Here is a 17,898-nt window from a genome sequence, read left to right as displayed (position 1 = left end):
TGTGGCAGTGAGAGTGGACATCCTTGTCTTGTTCCTGATCTTAAAGGAAAGGCCTTCAGCTTTTCAACATTGAGAATGATATTGGCTATGGGTTTGTCACATATGGCCTTATTTATGTTAAGTATGTTCCTTCTATTCCGAGAATTTGTTAAATATGTCACTCCATTCTCTTCTTACCTGTAGTACTTCTTCAAAGAAATCTGATGTCAGCCTGATTGGCTTTCCCTAACAGGTTATCTCTTTCTTCCCCCTTGTCAGCTTCATTATTTTTTTTCCTTGCCTTGTATTCTTGGGAACTTTACTATTATATGTCTTGCTGTAGTTTTCCTTTCATTGTGGTAATTTGATATTCTTCTAGCTTCCTGTATGTCTCTTTTCATCTCCTTCTTCATGCTTGGGAAGTTCTCTTCGATTATCTCCTTGAAGAGTTTTTTGGTTCCTGGGTCTTTCTCTGCACCTACTGGCATACCTTGAACTCTTGTATTTCCTTTCCTCATGGTGTCAGATATTTCTCAGAATGTTTCTTCATTCTTTTTCCTTCGTACTTCTCTTTCCTTTTGTTTTTTGTTTCTTTTTATATCTGTATCTTTGAGAGTACTGATTTGTTCTTTCATTTCATCAATTCTGTTTTCATTCCTTTTCCCAGAGTTCTTTAGCTCCTCCATTTATCTTTTAATCTCCTTCATTTCCTTCATTTCCTTCTGTAATGACTCAATGTCATTCTTCAGTTCATTAATTATATTTCTCATATCATTCTTTTCCTTTTCATCTTCTTTATGTTTTTAAATCATGGTTGATTCTAAATTCTCTATCTGGCAGGCAGAGAAGTTCTTCCATGTCATTGTTGTTGAGCTCTGGGGGCTGATTTTCTTTTTGTGATGTGTCCTTCCTCTGAAGTCTTGCTTTGTTATTTGTATTTTTTTCTCCTCCCTGTTTTTTTGTTTGTAATTTGTTCTATGTGTAGGGCCATTGTGCTACTGGTACTGGTAGGCATCTCTTTGGGGTGCTCCTACTAGGACTTCAGTAACTGGTGGCCAGACTGAGTTTGGCACTGTTACACTAGACTCCACAAAGATATTGATGCTGTGGATGGGTGTTCCTGAAGATCATGGAGTCTCTGTATGCTGATGGTTTCTTCCCCTACCTTTATTTGTCTTAACCTTTATTTGCAAAGCCTTCCCTCTGACTTTATTCAGTTCCAGAAGAGGATCGCAGGGTTCCTGGCTTCCAGCAGCCCACAGGCAGGACTGCACTTTGTTGGGTCCCACAGTTCACCCTGATGGCTGAGCCCTCCTTCTATTTTACTCAGTTCTGAAAGTGGGGCTTGAGGTATCCGGCCTCCAACAGCCTTGCGCAGGCCCGAGCTTTCCTGCTCACCTTTGTTTGCAGGGCCCTCCCTCTGTCTTTACTCATTCCAGAAAGGGATCACGGGGTTGCTGGCTTCCAACAGCCCAGCAGACAGTTCTGTACTTTCCTGGGACCCACAGTTCACCTGGATGACAGAGCCCTCCCTCTGTCTCTTCTGAAATTATTTATCCATTAACAGCATTTATAAGGCATCCATTAGATGTCAGGCTTTGTATTATTTTAGTGTCACTGATAAAAAAAAAAGACTAAAATTCTTCCCTTCTTGTAGCTAACATTCTTTAAAAGTACTTACAATAGCAGGATAAAAATTAATAACTCAATAAGAAACAGAATGAGAGAATGATAATTATTTCAGTACTTAAATTTTTCTACATCTAAAAAAATCAAAATAGTAACTTATTTGATATGTTTGGGGTTTTAATTGAGACTATCCATGTATAGGGCTTATAACATGAGGTACATGTTCAAAACAGGCCTAAATATGATTCTAGGTTGACTGTGACGTGTGCATTAGAGGATTACAAAGCAATTATAAACACTAGGGAGGTACCTAAACCTCACAGTAGCACTGAAATTGCAAAGGGGCAGACATCTTACTTTTTGTAGTGCACAGGATCATAGAACTTAAGCAACCCTCTTTTGAGAACAATTGTAATTACTAGATAAAATATTTAAAATATATTTTAAAATTTATTTCTGAACAAACAAATCAAGGAATGCTAGGAGGTCAAAAATGAAGTGAAGGGCCTCCCCTGGTATGCAGGCGGTTGAGCGCAGCCTTGCGAAGCTGTCCGCAGCCTCTGCAGCTCCAGTTCGATCCTGGCAGGCAAGGGTCCCACATGGTGCAGCAGACCCTTCCTGTCGCACCCGCTGCTCCTCTCAGCAGTGTATTTAGTCAGTCTGCTTGTTCTGTTCCCCACTCTGTCTTTGGTGAATCCTCTCACCCTCCCATGAATCTGGCCTGTACCCTGGTTCTTGTATAAATAAATAAATAAATCTTAAAAAAAAATGAAATGAAGGTTGAAACCCTGAGAGATTGTCAGTATTCAAAATTTGCTCTGGGGACTGTGCCCTACTCCGGACTTCTTGAGCTTCCATTGGCTGGCCTTATGGGGTATAGGAGACAGGAGACAAAACAGGGCATCTGATGTTAGATACTGGTAAAGCTAGATTCCTAAAGGTCTGGACACATATGATCGCAATAAACTAGGAAAACAAAACAAAACAGCTCCCTTTTGTAAAGAGGGCAGTGAGGAAGAAGGAAATAAAATCTTCTTGTTGAAAATTCATGGTCACAAGATGGATCTCATATAGACTTGAAGTGTCAATCCACACTGCTTGTGTGGTTGAACAATACCTCACATGATGATCCTGGGGCAGTGATGCCCTCAGGTGCCCAGAGAAGCAAATGCAAGTCCTCTGGAGGAATGTACTTTTACCCCAAGCCTTAAAGAACTTCCACAGATAAAATTCCAAGAAGTGTGAGCTTTCAGTAAAAACAATCAAAGCACATAAGAAAATTAGATGTGGTAAGTGAAAACAGCAGAGACGTGGCAACAGAATCAGGCACTCAGGACATTAGATATTGGAAATATGTATCATCAATATATTTAAATAAGTAATTAAAACATGCATTAGGAGCCAGATACCATTTAAAATAATATTTGAAAGGGAACCAACTATAGTTTTAAAATAAACAGGAGTTAAATACAACTGAAGAAACAATGAAGTGGAAGATTTAGCTACATAAGTTTTCTAGGACAGATATTTCAAAATATGGGAGGATAGAGTAAGGAGGCATGTTATAATTGTATATCTGGTGAGACTGTATTTCAAGAACAGGGACAAAAAAAGAATTTTTCAGGTGAATAGAATTTTTTCAGACCTTCTCTAAAGGGTACCACTTCAGGTGAATGAAACTGTTCCTTGATGAAATGTCTGAGAAACAAGAGAAATGTAAGCAAGTTAATCAGTAAGTGTGTGAATTGATTGCATGAAACAAAAATAATGTCTGACTTGATGTTAAAAAAAAAAAAAAACCTAAAATAATGGTAGAGTTGAAATGTGAGCCAAGGAAGATAGTTAAGGCATTCTCAAGTTCTTATGTGGTTAAGGAGAAAGTTACAGATAATTTTTACCTTCATATGTTTGTAAGAGTGTCTGTTAGTGTTTACAGAGTATCACTAAAGGAATAGAAAGAGAACCAACATTTTGAAACTAGTAAATGGAAAAATAGAGTGACAAAAAATAAATTTAAAAATGTAAAAAAGGAAGAAAAACTAGAAAAGAATAATGGGATAAATAAAGCATAGTGTGAGTTTAAAAGTATTTAGAAATAAAGAAATATTTAGAAATAAATCTAAATACTTCAGTGAGTATACCGAATACCAAATACTGAAATCTCCAATTAAAAGACACAGATTTTCACTTGTGACTTTAAAAAATCCAGCTACATTCTCTTGTTAGAGATATTCCTTCTTAAGGTTAAGGAATATCTCCAACACAGAAAAGTGGATAAAATAGGAAAGATATATACCAGGCAAATTCTAGCCAAAAGGAAGCTTATAACTCAATATCTGATAAAATAGAGTTTAAAGCATGATGAAATATTAGAAATCAAGAGAGTAGGTGATGATAACTTTCTTTATTAGGAAAAATAAAAGATTCTAAGCTGATATATACCTAATAATATAATCTCAAAAATGTAAAGAAAAAACCCAGCAGAACTATGTGGAGAATTTGACCCATCTATTAGTAGGAATATACAGGCACTCTTTTTATTAGATGATAAAGTAGGTAGTCAAAAAAAAAAAAAAAACTGTGAAGAAAGGGACAGGCTAAGAGACATTTCAAAATTTGGATGCAAGTCTTTTGAGAGCCCAGCCATCTAGAGGGTGTCCCTCCTCTCTTTTAGGGTACATTAGAGGTCTGGTAGTACCCTTCTGCATCTTATCTCCTGGGGGAAAAGGTACAAGGTTCTTATTCAACACTTTCTTATGGAAATTACCCCTTCTTCACCCTGATTTGGACCTACCTGAAAAAGTCAGTTTGCTCATCCTGGCCCCTTCTGCCTGGGTCTCTTGGATCACGTATTCTCATTTTACTATAGGGCAGAAGATGTATAGTTCTGAGCCCCATTTTGATCTTCCTCTCCAGTTGCCCACATTGCACTGAAGGTTTCTGTAGTGATGAGGGTCAGTTGTGTGGTGGGGGCATAAATCTGTAGCCAGCTCAACTCAGTGGAAAACACAGATGCTTTTACATATGGAATCTTAAAATGTTTGTATATTCCAGATTCACAGCTATAGTTCCACAGTGATAGAATCCCAAATATTTACAATTGAGGAAGTGATCTAGAGTCAAGCACACACCTCCTTTTCTGGCAACATGTGGGACTGCAGTGGCACTGGCCCATAACTTACCACCCTCCCTACTCCTATCCAGACACACAGACATGCTGAATAAAACGAAACACCCCAACTTAAACACAGAGGACAACTTTAAAGGGAAGGAAAGAGGAGAATGAAGAATAAAATAAAAACAAAGGGGAAAGGAGAAAAATTAAAAGCCAAAGCTCTAAATTTGAGAATTGCCAGAGTATGATATCTACAATTCCCAGGGTGCTACAAGGTGGTCTTGGAAGCAACAGTTACATGAATATAAATTTTGTCTGTTATAGTCAACTAAGACAGTCAATTAGATATAAATCTGAGTTTTATTAGGAAAGAGTGGGGCTTCAGCTCAACCTAATTCTTAGCCATATAAGGCAACATAATTGAAGGATTAGGGGTTGAGAGTTGCAATAAAATAATGGGCTCATTTCTGGGCTTTAGCTTTGTCTCAAAGCTTCATCAAGCCACCCCCAGACACTCCTCCAGCAGCTCTAAGCCCTCAGTTATCAGCTGGGTTAAAACATTTGCTTTGAACACCAACTGGCGAAGTCATTGTATTTAAGCTACCATCATCGGTGCTTTGGAAAATAACTTGGTAAGTCAAAAGTTAACTCTGCATGGTCAAAGAACCAAAACAACTTTGAGACCATCATTTTAAGTTGCTCTTACAAAACCATGTAGCTGTAATTTTAAGAAATGAAAGCAAGGCCGGCCACTTCTCCATTTAGGCGACCATCCATGTGGAAGAGCTACTTCCAGGCTCCTACTCTTCGAACACTCTGTGTGAAATATAGCTGGTTTCTTCTCCCTGTGGTTCTGATTCTCTCATCACAAAGGGAGTATCATCTGAAATGTTTGGCTAGAACTTTCTGAGGAAACAGAATTGATGAAATTTCAGGTCATTTAACAGAACCTTGAAATTTTGTTGCTAAATTGGCAACACAGTTGTTATACTTGCCTTCTATCTTCCAGTTCCCTTGAAAATGTAAACTAGCAAACTAAGATTTACTCTGAGAATGACTGCATTGTTATTCTACCATAGAGGTAGAATATATCAAGAGCAGAATAGATAAAGGTAGTAACATTTTGCCATCTGGCAAAGCTGCTAGACCAGATGGATTCACTAATGATTTCTCTAAAGTATCTAATCAGACCTTAGTGAAGCACATGACTGGCATATTTAATTATTCTAAATTAATAGGACTTTTGCCAAATATAACCCTCGAAGCTTGAGTCATGCTCCTTGCTTTAAAGAAAAGGGAAAAAAGAGAATAGCTCTAGAAAGCTGGGTTTTACATAGACCCCTTTCATTAGTGAACTGTCTCATTACCAACTTGTGTGACAGTCTTAAGGCAGCATTTCTCCTTTTTCAAAGAATAAATTGTTCTAGTCATGTTGATCAAATTCATCTTATTAGTAACAATTGTACTTGATGAGGTCGTAACAAAATCTATTATCAGTTGAGTAATATCAGACATCCCTTCCTACTTCCTGTCTGTGGAAGACTTCTAAACCACTAGGTACCTTGTATTTTTAGTTTTTTAATTTTATTATTTTTTAATGTAGGTTAATCAATTTTTATTTTTGGTAATTAAAAAAATTTTTTTTACTTCTACATTTGTATCAAATCAAAAATTACAGAGGACTTTATAATGACAGACTGCCTGTGCCCCACCCTTTGCCATCTCCAATCCAGTTTCCGAAAGAATACTTTTAATTCTCAAGACTGTTCTTTCTGGTGGTTATCTCCACATCTCAAACAGATGATTAATTGCTGTTTCTTGATTTATGCACTTTAGATATGATTGACTTCCTTTTAAAACACATAGGATGTGGCTTACGTATGTCACTCATATCCCTTTCTCCTCCATATAGAGTTATTTCACTATTTTTAATTCCCTTAACTAACTTACCTTTGTAGCTTTAAGTTTAATTTTTATACCTTCATTTTTGGGTCATCAACTATAAATATATCCATATGAATATGTCGATTGATTTCCAACAATGATGTAAAGGTAACTCAAAGGGGAAAGGACAGTTTTTCCAGCAAATACTGCACATCTATACAGGAAAAAATGGCCCTCAACACTTACCTGTTACCATTCACAAAAATTACCTCAAAAAACTAATCAGAGAGCTAAATGTTACAACTAAACCTATCCAACTGAATGAAAAAGCAGAGGCGAAAACCTTCGGGAACTTTGAAAGACACTGGTTTCTTAGACAAGAAACCAAAAGCATGAGTCATAAAAAGTAATGATAAATTTGACTTCAAATTAAAACATCTGCTCTTTAGGGGAAAAAAAAAGAATGTCCTGAGAAATGCAATGGAACAAAAATTAGAAATTGAAGAAATAAAATGTAATAAAATAATTAGAAAGTGATGAGTTACAGTGATATAGTGTATATTGTGATATATTTAGATATATAGTACATAATGCCTTTATTACTAAAATATTTAAAGTAAGCTTATATAATTTAGTATTTTTAAAGATTTATTTATTTATGCATACAAGAACTCGGGTACAGGCCAGAGGTGGGGGGCGGTGAGAGGATTCACCAGAGACAGAGTGAGGAACAAAACAGGCAGATTGACTGAAATACACTGCTGAGGGGAGCAGCGGGTGAGTCAGGAGAGGTCTGCTGTGCCACATGGGTAGCTCCCTGGCCAGGGATCAAACTCCTGCTGCAGTGGCTGCAGATAGCTTCATAGGTTGCATCTTAACCCCTTGCACCATCAGGGAGGCCCTATAATTTACTTTTTAATGGTTGCCATGTTTAATAACTAATTCACAAAATTGCTAAATTTTAACAACCAATTTTGGTGGTGATTCCAAACTGAATCCAGCATGTCACTGCATGCTTTGATTCCAGGCAACCAAACCACTATATTCTTTTTTTTTTTTAAGATTTATTTATTTATTTATACAAGCACTGGGTACAGTCAGAAGCGTGGGAGGGTGAGAGAATTCACCAGAGCCATAGCGGGGAGCAGAATAGGCAGGCAGAATGACAAAGTATACTGCTGAGGGGAGCAGCAGGCGCGGCAAGAGAGCTCTGTGCACCATGTGGACCCTCGCCAGTGGCCAGGGATCGAACCGGCACTGCAGAGGCTGCGGGCAGCTTTGCAGCCCAGTGCTCAACTGCTATGCCACTGGGGAGGCCCCAAACCACTATACTCTTAACCCCTCTTTTATGTTGTATGATGGTATTGATAGAATTTAGTTTCATACCAATAAAGGAATAGCATACAGGAATGATAAGATATGCATCCTGCTAGATATGTTGCATTTCTCTATTTTTCTAAATCACACTAAATCTCATTAGATGTACCACTCATCAAAGTTGTTCTGAAGTCCAGTTTGAGGGACACCTGCCCAAGTGTGAACTATCAAGTGCCCAGGGCTTACCCAGTTCAGGAACAGGGCAATAGGCACTAATGGTCTGTCAACATTGCTATCACTTCTATTTGTCCTGTCCTGGTCACCTTGAATGCAAGGCCCTTTAGATGGTGTCATATGAGATCACAATCCTAGTAATATTCCAGTGCCAAGTGCAGCCTTGTGCACCAGGACGGGAGCACGGACATTCCCATCTAAGATCCCACTGCCTTCAGGCCTCTGTGTACAAATGAAGCCTTCCTTTTTCTTTTCTTCTTCACTGGTGAACAGCCACTGAGTCCGGGCTACTCTTTCTTCTAGAAAAGAGCACTCTCCCTCTGCCCTCAAGACAATGTAACCTGATAAATCACTAAAGCAGCCTGGGAAAAAATGAAATGAGGCTTTCAAATGTAAAGCCAATTAAAAAAAAGTATATGACATTAAGTTCACCACTTGAAACTTTGAATAACGCTATAATAAAATGTTCAATAAAGTCAGAATTATGAATATTTTTAAATACTGCACTTGGAATAAGTATACTTAAATACATGTTTTTTGCCTTCAGAAATCAAGAATGACTAGTGATTTTTTTTTGGTCAACCTCATATGCAAGGAAGGCTACCTCTTTTTATGACCCCATTAATTCTCATTTCTCCCCACACAACATATTTGGAAATCTGCCTGATCTTGTCTGACATCAGAAAGACATGTTTTTGCCTTCCTGGCATGCGGGAGAAACAAATCAATTCCTTCTCACAGATAGGGCAATGAAAGCTCTTCTCTGCAGTGCTTTCTATTGCTATGGTAACAGAAGATGGGATTTCCTGATGGAACTAGATTTACATGTACACAGAGAAAAGCAGTTATTTAAAAGCTTGATCCCTTTTTTGTTGACATGTGTACAGTCAATCAATGTAATAAACTGACGACCACAGGAAAAATAGAATGACACCAAATCTTTCATGAAGGTGTGGAATAAGACTGGCATTGTGTTAAGACTCTTAGTGAAAGGGAATCAATTTTTAAAGATTTAATATAGTGACATTACTATTATAGTTATAAGAATTTGCACAATTTGTGAAGATTTTTAGAAAAGCAAAGAAGAGATTTGGGTGTTTGAACTCTCAGATGGCAAATAGACTTAAATTATAAATAAGTATTATCAAACTTCCAGTCACAGGATCACAACACAATGACATGGTAAAGAAGATGGTGGGAAACCAAGAGTGGAAAAGATATTTGGTGTAAGTCTTGGTAATTTCTGCTTCGGCAATTTTCTCCATGGAAGGACACATGGAGGACCATTTCTGATCAAATTATATCAGATGGAATTCAGCTGGTGCAGTTCTGTCCTTTATAATCCCTTGCAAGGTTTAGAAGATTGACCCTCCTGTGCCCTGTTGTTTGGTCTGAAGGCGTTTCTGTAGGGTAGCTTCTTTGCTTCAGTGCACCTTTGTGGAAAGAGCAAAGAGCGGTTTTGAAGTATGCAGCAGAAGACAAACCCAGTTCTCTATGAGGATAATACACACATCTGTCACTTAAATGCTTCTGAGCTAAAATTTCAAATGTTGGGATTTGATGAAAGTAAATCCTGTTCAAAATGATTTTTTATGAAATTCTTGAATTTTTCAGTCAGATGAGAGAAGAAGGGGATACCCTGATTGTAACTTCAAACCTGTTTATTAAATGAGTGCTCTATGTTTACCATTACAGTGTATGATGCAAGTTTGTTAGATTTTTTCTTCCTCTCATGAAGTTTTTAAGTGCTGTTGAACTATGACAGATTTAAAATGAAAGTAAATGCCACTTGTCTGTGCTCTGGAAGCCACACAGATGATGTCATTCTATTACCCGGGTGAGAGGAGTGAAATTTCAGGGAAGCTGATAGGAAAGTAAGGAATGGCAAAGTGATAAAAGGTCCTTTTCTGTTCAATCTATCTTGACATGGATAAATAAGAACACTGTGAGTCATTCTAAGCAACCATGTTGCATACAAGCCAGAGAAATGAGGTTAGTGACTCTCAACTTACGGAAGGAGAACTAGATAACTGATAATTTTTATTCCAGTGGCAAAGGAGGTACTTGGATAAATGCTGTATTGTGGGCTAGGAAGAGATGATTTAAAGATCAACATAAAGGAACTTCTGGCAAAAAGAAAAATTTTCAGTGCAAAATTTTTAATAAATGTGATAAATTTGTGGTCTTTAATATGAATTAAAAGAAGAATAATAACCAGAGTAAAAATATTCCAAATATATAGTGGGAAATAATGGGATAAATTGGGGTTGAATTGCTCATTAAGAACTTGGACTATTTTGAAGGTCTCTTTAAAGATTTGTCCAAAGCTTTTTTATTTCATTTCCCTCCTTCTTTAAGGAACTGAGAAAAATCAGGAATCATGGAATTACAGTAAGAACAACTGCCTGGCACCATGATTAAAAAGAAATTCTGGTTGCTTCAGAACCCCATGAAGTATCTCGAGCATTTTTAAATAGGTGTCATCATAACAGAAGATTTTCATTTATCTTTAAGTCATTTCTGAATCTAGGGGAAATGTGCTTATTCCTTTTTATTTTCCAGATCCTGTGTAGAACCTGTTACCTGTAGCTGGAGGAGAAGCAATGTGGCAGCTGTGATTGCTGGCCTCATTCATTCCTTCTTGAGCAGACACTTTGTTAGTGCTTCCTCTGCCCTGGGGTGTTCCAGGAACTGTGTGTAGAGTGCTAGAAACAGCACTTACCTTCATGGAGCATACATTCTAGTCAAATCCTCTCCTTCAGAGTCCTCAGGACTCCAGGTGTGGTGCTAACCTGAGGACTCTCCTTGGTTTCTCCACTAAATTGGGTGGAGTCAAGGCTCTAGGACTCCCAGGATCTGGCTCACAGTTGTGAAGGTCTAGTGCTGCCAAACTCTGTGAGTTAGAAACCTGGTTGCACAAGCTTAACAACTTCTGTAGACTTTAACATACTTGAGGTTTTCCTTAGCCTCAAGCATCTGAAAATTTTCTCTCTTCTTAAATATCTCTACTCATCTTCTCCATCCCCTCCACCCCGTCTACGTCGAGGTGTAGTGCTGTCTTTCCCTGGTCCTTAACTGATCTTCCTGCCTCCTTACCTAATGCTTCCCCCATCTGTCCTTGTCACTGTGTCTAACCACTTCTAGGGTTACTGTCCTAAAACATGAAACTTAGTTCTTGTGTCCTGTTAATAGTTGTCAGTGGTGCCCTAACTTCTAGCCCTACTTAGTAAGACCTTCAAGGCTGCAAGGTCTGCCTGACTGGCTCACTTCTGCTGTCTCTGTAAGACTTTATCTGTTGACATTGTCTTTTCAGATGGATGCCCTTGGCGCCTTGTCTCTCATATGAACTCGTACTCTTCCTAAAGTCCTTAGCAGCTGATGGTCACTCTGCTGGGGTTCAGTGAGTGAAATTCTTGAGTCTCTCTGATAAATGATTTCAGCAGAGTCCCGTGTTCAGCAGCACAGAGCAAGTTTGTAAAGAAAGGAAAGGAGAAAGGGGAGAATGCATAGAGGCAGACAAGAGTTCTGTAAGGGCAAGAAGCTGCTTTTTTAAAGGGGTAGGTTTATTAGGAAACAGAGACACCTGCAAAGACACAGGAAGGCAAAGAGCTGCATTTTGCCAGAGCAAGGGTTGTTCTTACATACTGATCTTTGAGGGGAATTTATTCCCTCATGGAGTTTTATCTGTTGTGGAATCTATCACTTGTAGGATCTGGTTGGGTTAACCTGTGAGGTCTGGTGATCTTCTCTATAACGACTGACATTTCTCCATAACCCACTTTCCATCTTTTCCATGGTTTAACGATTCATAAATAGTTTCTGTTCCCACATCTGGTTGCTGGCCTTGTGGAACTTTCAACCTCAATTTTCTGTTCTAAGCTTCCATCAACTCCATCCTCCAAATTGTTATTACTTGTTTACATATCTGCCCTTCCTTTTAAGGGAGGCTTCTTGAAAGAGGGATAGTGTATTTTCTGTTTATCTATCTAAGGTGCTGTGCCTAAAATTTCATTGGTCCTTAAATAAGGGATTGTTGAATGAATGAATAGACTAAAACATACCAGTTTGTCAAAAGGTTTTCACACTTCTTCCATTCGCTTAGGTAATGACACAAATATGGCATTACATAAATTACTTACATTTTCTGGGATATCTAGATACCATTGAATACCCAGAGATATCCTGGCAAAATTGAGGTTGGGCACATCTTTTCATAACTTACTGGTCTTTTCTCACCAACTCTGAATGCTAAAGTACTCTACAACCTTAAAAGGTTTTAAAGTCTTTTTTCATACAATGGTTGCTTTCTTTTCTCAGGTGAGGTGTAGTCCTCATAGAATTCCCACCACCAATTTACCTGTGCAACATCACCATAGTCCCTTGTGCTCTTCCCACCCTCACTTTGGTCTCTCTCCCTCTCCCCTGCAGAATGTCTCTGATTTATAGTAAAATTTATACAACATAAAAAAATAAAACGCAGCACCAATGGAAAAAAATAAAATTTAAAAAATAAAAAATAAATATATCTAAAAAGAACTGGACATAAGACCTGAAACCATAAAATACATAGAAGAAAATATAGGTAAAACACTATAAGACATACATCTTAGAAACATCTTTAAAGACTCATCACCCAAAGTAGTGATAGTGAAGGCAAAGATATATACCTGGGATTACATCAAACTGAAAAGCTTCTGTACAGCAAAAGAGACATTAACCAAAACAGAGAGACACCCCACTGATTGTGAAAGAAATCTTTGCACTCCATCCACCTGATAAGGGACTGATCACAAAGATATGCAAAGAACTCACCCGGCTCAACAAAAACAAAATAAACAATCCAGTCAAAAAATGGGCAGAAGAACTTAGAAGACATTTCTCCAAAGAAGAAATGCAAACGGCCAACAGGCATATGAAAAAATGTTCAACATCCCTTATAATCAGGGAAATGCAAATCAAAACCACACTGAGATACCACCTTACACCAGTAAGAATGGCACATATCAAACAAAACAAGCAACAACAAATGCTGGCGAGGATGAGGTGAAAAAGGAACTCTCCTACATTGCTGGTGGGAGTGCAAACTGGTTCAACCACTATGGAAAGCTGTCTGGAGGTTCCTCAGTCTACTAAAAATGGAAAACAGTGTAAAAAAAATAATAACAGTACAAAACACAACAAAGCAAAAACAGACAATTACAAATCAGAAATATACTGCAAGGGAGGAGGAGGGAGAGGGATTAGAGGGAGGGAGGGAGGAGCACAGGGGACTGTGGTGATGGTGCATGGGTGCCTTGGGGAAGGAAATTCTATGGGGACTCCACCTGAGAGGGTGGGGGGAAGCAAATATTGTCTAAAATTTTTTTTTAAATATTAATCTTTGGATATCACAAAAAAATAAATCCATCTTGTTCAATTTGTCAAAAAAAATCTATAAAAAACTATATTTCAAAAAATTCCAAGTCTATAAAATAAAATGAAATAAAATAAAATAATAACAAATACCAACTATATCTTCCTTTATAGATTCGTTCATATAAATGCAATTGACTAATGAATCGAAATAAGTATATAGTTCATCTTCAAGTATATAGTGCATCCCATCTTCTCCCTGCCCTGCCCTCTGGACAGGCACTCCTCCCTGCTGGGCAGCCAAAGCCACGTGGGCACCTGTGCCTTGTTTGTCTTTCTGGGAAGCCACATTCCCCCAACTAAGACCAGGCTTCCCCTGCCTGCTGCAGCCCAGGTAGTGCTCACAATTGAGATTACTTCCTGATGGAGGGGCTTGTGTGAAGATGAAGGGAACGACTGGTCTGGAGCAAATTTCTGATTGCTGTAGCCTTGGGCCTTGGCAGGTACAGGATTCGGGTCCCAAAGAGTATGACAGATGCCTGGGTCACTGCCCCCAGGGCTTTGTCCTCCTGGAAGGTATTGGACCAGTGAAGTTTACTCCCCGGTGCTGACCTCAGGCAGCCTTATCCCTGCACAACCTTTACAGCAGATCTGGATTCTCAACACCTGTCCAGGCCCCTGGGGCAAAACCCTTGCACTCACTGTGACTCTTCATTGGGGGTGGGGGTTGGATCAGGACTTGAGGAGGATTAGGGTTTTCTTCCCACGTGTTGTGAGCCAGACTCCTTATTGATGAGCCCGGAACATTGGGCCTCTGGCACCAGGGCACCCAGGTGTTTCCCTTTCCAGAATCCTCTGCTGCCGGGTACAGCTCCCAAGATCCTGAGTTCGAGCTTGATTTTGGAGGAGTGGTGGTGGTGTTAGATGTAGGGCCTGAGTCCATCGTGCTCTGAGTCACTCCAGTGCCCAGTGCTTGCCAGCTCATCCTCTCTGCCCACAATCTGGACCTGCGCTCCCTCCCTCCATGCACAGCCTAAATGGCAGAACAGAGGGCAGGCCAGACATGGGCGCCAGCGGCAACCTGTTTGCTTAATGAGATAAACATCCAGGCTCTGGCAGAGCAGACTTCAGCTTTGGGGGCAGCGTCTGGTTTGAGGACCTGCGGAGTAGGACTCTGGGAACTCCTGCACTGCTTCTGCACCAGGTTGTAAGGGCCCTCCCTGTAAGGCCCCTGGTAAGGAGAGGGACAAAGAATGACACTAAGTCTCTTGGGAAGGCAGAAAAGGAATTCATTGGGATGAGGGTCACCGTGACAGCCTGTGGGGGTTGGTGGCTGCAGAATTGGGGGACCACACATGGAGAAAGGGGAGAACCAGTAAGTAGTTTGTTTTGAAATGCACATGTTATCTGCAGAAACATGCATGTGTTGGTTGTATGTGTGTAATGGCTCTTCTACATGTTAAGATGATAAAGAAACTTGAGTGCTTGCTCTATGCCAGGTTATGGTACTAAATGTGCTGTATTTGTTACATAAATTTGTGTATATTAGTTCCATTTTACAGATGAGGATTCTGAGGTAAAAGACATCTGTTTATAGAAGCAGGTTGTCAGGAGCTCTAGCAGACAAATCCAGGAGTCTGTTTGCAGAGCTTATTCTCTTATTAAAATCATGCTGAAAATTGAAAAGGGAAAAAAGTTCTGCTTCTCTTAATTGTATAAACAGATGCTGAAATTGAAAAAGAAAATAGGAACTTGACCCTTTATTTTGTAGTTATCTGCTAGATTTTTTTATATGGTAATATGTTCTTTCTGTGTGTTTTTTAAAAAAATTTCCTATCTTTAGAAAGGCATTCTTTTTTACACAATAAGTTTAAAACATTAGCATGATTTCTCATTTAGGAATAATAACATTTCTCTTAAATTCCATAGACCCCTAGAAATTCAAGATTGCTTTTGACAAAATTTTATTTTGATTAGACTACCGAAGGAAAATGCTACACAAACCACAAGCATAGTAATTTGTAGTTCTCTTGATGTCATAATGATTTCTGTAAAATAGAAATTTTCATTTAAAATACATAATCTGTAGCAATAAATACAGAAACAACATTTGACTCTGGAACCCCTTCATGCTTTGAAATCCTAATGAGGATGGTATCCAGAGCTTTTGCAAGCAGGTTTAATTAATTCTGAGAAGTGCACTTTCTCCTAGCAACAGCATTTTTTTTTTCAGATTAAAGTCAAAAGCAAACTTAAAACCTGAGTAATATTTTCAAAATCAGTAAGTAAATATCATGACATAATGCAATTATCGAACCACACAGAAGATTTTCTTGTCACAGAATTATAATCATAATAGTGTCTGATTTTCAGGGTAATTGAGTAAGATAAGATGAAATTGTTAAACTGTGCTAAGCTTCTCTTTGCCAAAGTTGAGTCTATTTAGATTTATCAGGTGATTACTTTGGGGACAGTTCAGACTCTTGAGATTGTGTTGTTAGATGATTAAAATGAGAAATGTTGATCTCAAAAAGCAGTCAGTCATTTACCAATAAAATGGGTTTACTTGGAAACAACAAAAAGGCAAATTGGAATGTGCAGTCTCATGGCAACATACATGTGCTTCCCTCGATAAAGCCAGTGCTCCCTTAGATTTTAGAGAGAATGTTTTTAGACCAAGAGGAAACTTCCTTAGGGAAACAACATCACTTCCTGATGCAAGCCATGTGGGTCCTATAGTTTGCTGATTATGCAAATTGGGAATTCTAAATCCCCCCTCCCCACCTCATTGAAAGTATGTATTACTTTTACATTAACTTTGATCATTTGGAAGATGTGAAAAGAAGGCTTTTTCTCTTTCAGTCTTGCCTTACACCCAGATAAAATTCTCGTTGCAACTGGCCAAGTTGGGAAGGAGCCATACATATGCATATGGGATTCCTATAACGTCCAGACTGTGTCTATTCTTAAAGATGTCCATACACATGGAGTTGCCTGTCTGGCTTTCGACTCAGATGGACAGGTATGTATCTTTTCTGATTTCCCTTTTCTTTAATAACTTCTCACCAGTCATTTAGAATTACATGGCCTGTCGGCTCAAGGAAGTCCATCAACAATGCTGGCTCTGTTTGCAGCCTCTTTGCATCCTACAGGTTTGATCCTTTTATCAGTTTTGTTGTTACTAACTGCCAGCACTGGAATCACCCCATTTTGGGTTCTCCCAGTCTCATCATCTGATTAAAGACTCCCTAGCAAGGAAGTCATGAACTCACTGATCCAGTCCATCTTTACCTAGCAATTCCACTTTGTCTTCTAGTCTTGGCTTCCTATTTGGAATAAGGGTTAGAAGAACTTTTCACAAACCTCTAGCTCTTCATCCCCTTAGTTCCCCTTGCTTTCAGAATACAATATCACTTCTTAGTAATTCACTGAGAAGATTCTCTGACTCTAACTTGTTGTCACTTTTAATTCCTTCTTTCCCCTACCTATACCTTCCAGTTCAGGCTGTCACTGAGTCATGTGTATCTATTGGTTTCTTCACAATAGCTTTTTTTTTTTTAATAGAGGCATGTTTTATTTATTTGTTTGTTTGTTTTGTTTATACATGCACTGGGCACAGTCAGAAGCGCGGGAAGGTGAGAGAATTCACCAGAGCCAGAGCGGGGAGCAGAACAGGCAGAGGGACCAAAGTACACTGCTGAGGGGAGCAGTGGGCGCGGCAGGAGAGGTCTGCGCGCCATGTGGGACCCTCCTCCGGTGGCCGGGGGAGCAGCCGGGGATCGAACCGGCGCTTCAGAGGCCGCGGGCAGCTTCGCAACCCAGCGCTCAACCGCTGCGCCACCGGGGAGGCCCTTCACAATAGCTTTTATGTTAATTTCCCCCCCCCCCCCCCCGTTCCATTCTCTAAGTTCCAAACTAGTGTCATGTAACTGCCTTATTTTAAATACCCTCTTAACTGGTGTAAAGGGCAGGAATGACACAGTGCAGGTTTTCTGATCCAGCAGACCAGGTAAAAGAGGAGTCAGAGTCCTCAGTGGCTTTTGCTATTTAGATTTACCAGGCACATGGCAGGCAGGGGTACTGGGGGGCCTGGAGGCTGGCAGTCCTCCCAGCCCCCAGCAAATCCTCACTCTATCTGGACTCTCTGGTGTTCTCTCTGCTTCTCTTCTCTCGGCTCCGCTCGTTCTTGGCTTCTGCTGGCATCCCCATGACGCCGCCCTTATAAACTCAGTCTTGATGTACCCAGGTATACCCACTTCAGGTGCCCCCATCAGGCATGCATTCAGGACCACAGGGTTCCCTCATCTATCCTAATGGCGGGAGGGCAGAAAAGCCTGATACTTTTTCCTTACCCTACAAATGATCTCCACATAGGTAATTTCTTGAAA

At 39.5% G+C, this 17,898-nt stretch overlaps 1 protein-coding gene across 4 annotated transcripts in view; it reads left to right on the top strand.

Moving 5' to 3' along the window:
• Nucleotides 1–17,898, top strand: part of EML6 (EMAP like 6) — a gene marked incomplete at its 3' end in the record, with an annotated part of 309,679 nt that overhangs the window by 86,878 nt on the left and 204,903 nt on the right. For all 4 annotated transcript variants that reach the window (XM_084234453.1, XM_084234451.1, XM_084234452.1 and 1 more), the window contains exon 2: nt 16,373–16,532. In XM_084234453.1, coding sequence (XP_084090579.1) covers nt 16,373–16,532 — 160 coding nt within the window. The remainder of the gene's footprint in view (nt 1–16,372; nt 16,533–17,898) is intronic.

The sequence above is a fragment of the Talpa europaea genome (assembly GCF_964194135.1).
Source record: "Talpa europaea genome assembly, chromosome: 6".
In the NCBI taxonomy this organism is placed as follows: Eukaryota; Metazoa; Chordata; class Mammalia; order Eulipotyphla; family Talpidae; genus Talpa; species Talpa europaea.
This window is presented reverse-complemented; position numbering and strand designations above follow the sequence as displayed.